The sequence below is a fragment of the Eucyclogobius newberryi genome, unplaced genomic scaffold (genome assembly GCF_026437365.1).
Source record: "Eucyclogobius newberryi isolate DKJ021-1_F unplaced genomic scaffold, fEucNew1.0.hap1 SCAF_6, whole genome shotgun sequence".
Lineage (NCBI taxonomy): Eukaryota > Metazoa > Chordata > Actinopteri > Gobiiformes > Gobiidae > Eucyclogobius > Eucyclogobius newberryi.
Genome location: NW_027316278.1, coordinates 9738852 through 9746303, shown reverse-complemented (window position 1 = coordinate 9746303; position 7452 = coordinate 9738852). Strand labels below are relative to the sequence as shown.

The following is a 7452-nucleotide window of genomic DNA, read 5'->3' as shown; positions in this document are numbered from 1 at the left end:
GTGACCGCCGTGAACACAACCGTCCCGTCGCTCAGTGAAGTTGTGACCGCCGTGAACACAACCGTCCCGTCGCTCAGTGAAGTTGTGACCGCCGTGAACACAACCGTCCCGTCTCTCAGTGAAGTTGTGACCGCCGTGAACACAACCGTCCCGTCGCTCAGTGAAGTTGTGACCGCCGTGAACACAACCGTCCCGTCTCTCAGTGAAGTTGTGACCGCCGTGAACACAACCGTCCCGTCGCTCAGTGAAGTTGTGACCGCCGTGAACACAACCGTCCCGTCTCTCAGTGAAGTTGTGACCGCCGTGAACACAACCGTCCCGTCTCTCAGTGAAGTTGTGACCGCCGTGAACACAACCGTCCCGTCGCTCAGTGAAGTTGTGACCGCCGTGAACACAACCGTCCCGTCTCTCAGTGAAGTTGTGACTGCCGTGAACACAACCGTCCCGTCTCTCAGTGAAGTTGTGACCGCCGTGAACACAACCGTCCCGTCTCTCAGTGAAGTTGTGACTGCCGTGAACACAACCGTCCCGTCTCTCAGTGAAGTTGTGACTGCCGTGAACACAACCGTCCCGTCGCTCAGTGGGTGAAGTTGTGGATGTCGTTGTAGATGCTGAGGACGAGGTTTCTGTGGCAGTTGTGCGAGCACTTGCAGCGTTGAATCCACATGACGTTTTGGTAGAAGTCCTCTCCGTCGGGACAGTGGAAGCGCAGGCGGACGGTCCGGGACAGGGAGGGGCTACAGCAGCGCCCGTCCGCGCACGTCCCACAGGAGCGGGGCCGGTAGCGCGGGGCGGTGGAGCAGCCGCCAAACGCCAGGCTGACGGGCTCCAGGGGACGGCTCGTTCGCTGGCACTTCTTCCCTTTCTGGAAAACACACATTTTAAGGTTTGTCAGAAATATGGAAAATCTGATCTAAATCGAACTAATAATCCAACTAATCAACACAAAATCAAGTTTCGCAACTAAATACCCATTTGAACAAGACAATACTGATACAACAAACAACACATAGACGCGACAGAAAGGAACATTTCTTGATTGTTTCAGAAGTATTAGACCAAAGGGCCGCATTATTAAACTTATACGGAGCAGAGAGCCACAAACAACCCGACAATTTAAAACGTTGCATTTGACATAGTTTCAATGCACCTCCCCACCTTTAATAAGACTTGGAACATTAATATTAGATTGGTATAACATCAAAAAATATATATATTTTCCAATTTTACATTAAAAAGTACTATTTGTTTGTTGTTTGGACCAACTTAGCAGGAAGCTGGGGGGCCAACCAAAATTAGTTTGAGGGCTGCATTTGGCCCCCGGGCCGTAGTTTGGACATGCCTGGGAGAATGTAGATCTTTTGTCCTTCCCTTGCATGGAGTCATATTTACTCTATAATCTTTCCTTGACATACCATTGTCTAATTTTGGCCTGATGCTGCCTTAACTGGAGCCTTACATGCCGACATAGTCTCCTCTGCTATTTAAACTCCTCTGAAAGCTCAGTCACGGAACACTCAAAGATCATACTGAGTCGACCTGCACTGATGCTGAACAAACTTACTTCCACCCTTTCCTCAACAATCTGAAAACATCTACAACATCCAAACATAAAGAATAAACCTTATTTTATACAGTAAATCTATTCTTCATTGTCTGAAAAAAGATTGTTTCTTGATGTTATTGTGGTGTTGAACTCTGTATCGAGTATCAAGCTTAGGCCATAGTTTCAAAATAGAGTTTGAAATTGAAAACATTCTTTCAGGTCAATTTTGCACCAAAATATCAATGATAATTTGCTTTTTGCACAGATTGATACATTTTTTTTAATGTAGTGCATATTTGACAGTACCATACATTCAACGAGGCAGTGGTAATGCTTTTTTTTCATCCAGGCCATTGCTTTGGAGTAAAATGTGACGTAAAATGTAAATATAAAATGTGTCAGAGGATACCAATAACTGCCCCCCTCACAAGAAAAATACTATTTTCTTTATTTGCAAAGAGAAGAGATGGTCTACTAACGGTCGTTATTGTATCTATATAGGGAGAAAATCTTGGTGTGTTTTTATCTTTTCTCATATTGTAAGTAACTTGTGTATTATCCCGTATACATTTCAGCTATTATTTTCAGATATAAAAATAAATAAACAATAGCAGTAGTAATAGTATGTAAGCAGTACAGATTGACATGACTGACCAGACGGGATTACAAACACTCCACTCTTCAGCGACTTCTTACCCTGACAGTCGTGAGTGGCAGTTGGCAGGGTCTGGTTTGGCACAGCCTGGTCTCCCTGATCGACTGGCACTCGGGGTTGTGGTTGGTGACTCGTGAGGAGAGGCCCATCCCGCAGGTCACAGAACAGTCGCTCCACTGGGACGAGTGCGGGAAACACCTGGACTCGAGCAGCACCTCTGACACCGGGAAGGACGACATCTCTGCAGGGAAAGGACACGCGAGCGGGGTCACGTCTAGGGGAAGTTTGTGCCGTTTTTCCCCCCAGAAGTAGGATCTGAGGACAGGGAATGCTCTGGGACAGTTATCCGTTTGCTTAATTCCTGAGACCATTGGATAAAGTGACAATTTTGGAAAGCCCTGCCTGGAAACTACATTGAATTGAAATTTGGAGGATTGTTTTCACTCTCGTATTTCATAATAAACCTACACAGATCCTTATTTTACATTTCAGTCACAACTAAAAACAACTCTCTGCTGCTGGTCCCATAGCATTGGATAGGATTTATGTTTACACTGTTTTATTATTACTTCATAACATATAGAGAAATGCCATTAATTATATTTTTTTACACAAAGGCGTCCAAGAGGAAATACTTTCAAGAGAATGGCCTCATCACCAATGCGACAACCATGAAAGAGAGTAAAAGTGAGGCAAGTCTCTAGAGTTGACTGTGATGCCCGGGCTGCAGGACACTGAGGAGTCTTTTGTCCTGAGGGCTGTTACTCCCCTCAAACTGCCCTAACACACAATCTGCTGATCCAACCCATCATCCTGTTCAACTGCAGTGAGACCTGTGACTGAGGCACAAAAGCAACAGGGAAGAAGGCCTGAGATGACATTGAAATTGTCTGTCCCGATTACCATGGCCAAAACATTCTAATTCTAATATAAATATCTTTCATCAGTTGCACAGTGCAATGGCATATCATAGATTGTAAAAAAAAAAAAAACTTGATAAACAAAAAGGCCTGACGTCATTGAGAGAAAGTGGATCCAAAGGGGTAAATGTCCTAAATATTTGCTTTGAATGAAAAATGGATCGAAATGGACAAGCATTCCCATTTACCTGCCTCTAGCATGTGCTAAAATATAGATTGATAAACTAGAATGACGAAAAGTTCTCATAAAAGTACAAAGTGTCTTGGTTTGTTTGATCCTCATAGTGTACATATTCGGATAGTATTTAAGTAGTGATATGGACATGACACATGACACACAGACGCGCTCCCTCTGGACTGATTTTGGTCAGAACAGGTTAAAACGGGAAACGATCCAGACCAAACTTCGAGTAAATGACTTTGGCTTGACCAGTTTTGATGTCTTTTCCTGTCTTCGCACACAAACATGAAACACTTGCCGTTGCCCGTTACGGTTCGGCGTGCATACTCTGTGGTGGACTATTTATTTGACGTACCTTTGTAAGTCTTCCTCGCGGGCAGCCTCAGAGGGGCCTGGTCTTGCCCCAGTGGATTGATGTGGTTGGGCAGGAGCAGCGCGTCTGGCAGAGTGGTTAGCCCTGGTCCGTCTGGCTCCTCACTGATGTGGTTGTCGTCTTCACAGGCCCACTCCTCGCAGCAGCTGCCCTCAGGCCGGCGCAGCTGTGGCCGGGAGCAGGGCCAGTCGGGCAGGGGCACTTGGTGTGGGCACAGGGGCATGCAGCCCACCACGCGGTTCATACAGGTGCACTGGTGCTGGCAGCTGGGCTGGAAGTGCTCCCCGTGCTGATACATGCGCCCATTGAACTCACACGGCAAACCCAGGGCCTCAGCTGTGGGTCGGACAAACAGACAATACATCAGGAGGGATTAAAGGACAAATATTATGCTTTATTTGTATTGTTACTGGCATTTAAACATGCTTTGAGTACCTTTATTTTGGTATCTCATGTTTTAGAACAAAAAAAGTTTAACAAAAACACATGACTTCATGTCACTCTGGCTTTTGCCACACTAGGAACTGACATTTGGGCTCCATCTACTGGCTGCAGAGGGAATTGCGTAGGTGAGATAAACAATTGCAAGCTTTCCTCTGACATGTTCATGCAGACATGCAGTTTTACAGCAGAAATGCTCACAATGAGTCTGGCATTGATTTAAGGACTTAAAAACAGTCATGTCATAAGTAGAATATGACATCACACTTCTGGGAAATTCAGAATGGAGTGTTTTGAAGCTCGGAGAGAGAGGACTTTCTGACCAGAATTCATCAAACAAGCGTGAATGAAGCTAAACATCACTCCTGCTGGTATGTTTTTGATGAGGGAACAATGTTATAACATGATTTAAAGCTTTTAAAAAAATAATAATAATAGAGTCCTTTAAACAGATGACATAAGTGTGAATGGTGCTAAATACAACTTTGATTTTATTATACAGTAGCAGTGGAGGTGGGTGGAGTGGCCAAAAATGATCTTAAGTAAGAATAAGAACTTCAAAATATGTTTACTCAAGTAGAGATACAAAAAGTGTAAAAAAGTTTATGGGGAAAGTTCTACTGTAAGAGTAACAGTAAGAGACAACAAAACATTACATAATAGAAAAGAGATGGTTCTTTCTAAGCATTGAGCACAAAATGTCATATATATTACTCAAGTATGGTCCTCAAAAAAGTATTTTTTTTCATAAAATAAATGTAGATGAGTACCATCCACATCTGAGTAGCAGTGGCTCTCAAAAGCAGGGACACATTTACCTGTTTTAGTGGAATCAAAATAACATAATTGCATAATACTTCACATTCATATTTTTCTACAAATATTACGAAACCATGTTTGTTTTTCTTGACCAGGGCCTGACAGCTCAATCATTAGAGAAGGAAATATTATGTATTCAGAAAGCGTCAATATACACTGGACCCAGGCAACCGCGAAACAGCAAAACACTTTCCATCACACCTCTACTATTCACTACAGTCGCCTTAAAATGCGACGGGAAAACCATAAAACATTTTCTCTGAATAACTGACTGATCAGATCTGAATGCTTAGGATTTTAAGTCTTTACAACAACAAAATAAACAACAATTTTGAATTTCCAGGGAAGGGATGCAAGTTTGTTCACTAAAAACCCCCAGAATTGTATTTGAGCTTCTGATAAAGTATAATCTGTGGTAAAGTCTGTAACATATCTGTAAATAAACTGAAAAACTATTGGAGGGTTCAACATTTCTTGTCCACTAAAACCTAAAGATCTGGATTTTTTCCTTCATCAAAAAAGCTAAATACCTGGCATAATCTCCATCAAATAAACAAATACTGTAAAACTCAACAGTAAATGTCTTTAAACCAGGCTCTGATATCACACACATGCATCCGAGTGGTTTTCATGTGCCATAACAAACCTCGATTTATCATATTTTTTGTGATATTCTGAGGTTCATCCCACTTGAAATCACGGGATGTTGTTCCACTTCACGTTTGCAGAATTCCGAATGTTTTTTAACCTTTTACGGCGTCTACACTCATCACACTCATCACAAACATCACAAACATCACAAACATCACTGACCTCTGCACAGGCCCCGGCGCGGGTCTCCTCCGGCCCCCGGGTGGCAGCTCAGGCCCTTGATGTGGTCGCAGGGCTCGGCGGCGCTGCAGTCCTCGTTGAACTGTTTGGCGCAGACTTTACAGCAGCCACAGTGGTCCAGCACCCAGCTGACGCCCCGCGCACAGGCAGGGGGCGCCGAGGGGCACGAGCACTCCGCCGGGCACCCGCTCTCGGCCTATGAAATACTGGACGTTAACAAAGCGATACAGCTATGTACTCGGGCCTCAAAACTCCTGCCATGGACACAGTAAATGGATACACTAAATGGATACCTGTGGAGCGTACTCTTGGCAGCAGGAAACACTCAAAAGGCTGGACCGACATAACAGTAAAATAGAAAAAAACCTGTGTATTCAATATGGAAATGGATTTATTTCAAAAACTTTTTTATGCAGCAACTTTTTATTTTATTTTTTTGGACGCCTTGTACCATTTATTACCCGTTTAGTTATCTCTCTTTGTCATTTGTGTATCAGAATTAAAGGTGAACAATATTGACAAAAATGTGTCGCTCAATATTTTGTGGTAACGATGGTCAGACAATATTATATTATACAGAACTGTGTTTATAGTAAAGCTTAGGTCATAGTTGAGCTTTAATTATCAGACAAATGCAAAATGTCTTTGAAATAAGTCACAAAAGTGCAGATATATCACCTTAAAGTCTTTTATGAAAGTCTCAGCTCTGTTTCTATTTATTTTTTTACAATAAATACTATAATCAATATTCAAAAAAATATTGATGAACATGATAAAATCTGAATTTTTATATTAAAGAGGTTAAAGAGAATCACAGATGTGTCGTGTTTTCAGTAGTAATTAACTTGTAATTACCATTATTGCAATTTTAGTTTAGGTATTATCATGCCACCATAAGTATAGTATATACGCTAATGAAAGATAAAACTAAAAATATATGTATGCTTTATCAACATTGAATCTACAGGCAAACAAATATCACTGTAAAGGTAAAAGATAATCCAATATTCACATTTTCTCACATTAGCCATAGTTTATATTTGGACTGATAAACCATGTGTAACTCTCAGTAGAATATTGTTACTTCAGAATTGCTTTGCTCTGGTAAAGTAGAGCGCTCTGGTGAAGATAAAGACACAAATTGTTGCTCAATGAAATGAAGCTTGATTTACCAGAGCTGCAGCACTGCACAGGACAACCAGAGATGAAATAATCCACTGCAATGTCAGAGAGAGCAGCATTTTGGACAAAATCCTTCAAAGTAAAGTTCGTCCGTTCCTTCAAAAGAGGAGGAAAGTTTAAATGTGGATCTTTTCAGCGTCAGGGTTGACAGTATCCACAGTCGAGGGTCCGTGCACCAGTCCGATCCGTGTTTTTGCTCTTCTAAAGTCAGCCCAGCTCTAAACACCACTTCATGAAGAGGTTTCCCTTCACTCCGCCTCTACTTATGGACACACTGGCCCCGCCCACACCGTGACATCACCATCTGCAAAGTGGAGCGTTGTGTAAACTGTATTATTTATGCTTCAGTCTGGATGTAACGTACAATCACCATTTTCTACAACACACAAATCCAAACCTTTATTCAGTTAATACTGGCAACTTTTTAGGTGATGGATTATGATTTTTTTGTTTTAAAGAAAATAAAGTTAGTTTATAATATCTGTGACAATGCCATTGATGCCC

At 42.2% G+C, this 7452-nt stretch overlaps 1 protein-coding gene across 2 annotated transcripts; it reads right to left on the bottom strand.

The window, feature by feature from the left end:
• Positions 1-531: 531 nt before the first annotated feature.
• On the bottom strand, positions 532-7107 carry ccn1l2 (cellular communication network factor 1, like 2). 2 transcript variants are annotated; one of them, XM_072433789.1, is made up of 5 exons: positions 6939-7107; positions 5749-5956; positions 3658-4011; positions 2243-2442; positions 532-865 (listed from the first exon to the last, which is right to left on the bottom strand). In XM_072433789.1, the coding sequence occupies exons 1-5, from the start codon at positions 7005-7007 to the stop codon at positions 578-580; spliced, it is 1119 nt and encodes a 372-aa protein (XP_072289890.1). In that variant the 5' UTR covers positions 7008-7107; the 3' UTR covers positions 532-577. The 2 variants fall into 2 exon arrangements, with proteins under 2 accessions (XP_072289890.1, XP_072289889.1); XM_072433788.1 differs by having other exon boundaries at positions 5749-5962; positions 6939-7100.
• Positions 7108-7452: the final 345 nt, after the last annotated feature.

Coding starts and splice junctions, on each gene's coding strand:
- ccn1l2 (XM_072433788.1), bottom strand. CDS start 7,007: ATGCTGCTCTCTCTGACATTGCAGTGGATTATTTCATCTCTGGTTGTC. Junction 5,963..6,938: donor TGTGCAGTGCTGCAGCTCTG/GTAAATCAAGCT, acceptor AGTATTTCATAG/GCCGAGAGCGGGTGCCCGGC. Junction 4,012..5,748: donor GCGCCGGGGCCTGTGCAGAG/GTCAGTGATGTT, acceptor TCCGACCCACAG/CTGAGGCCCTGGGTTTGCCG.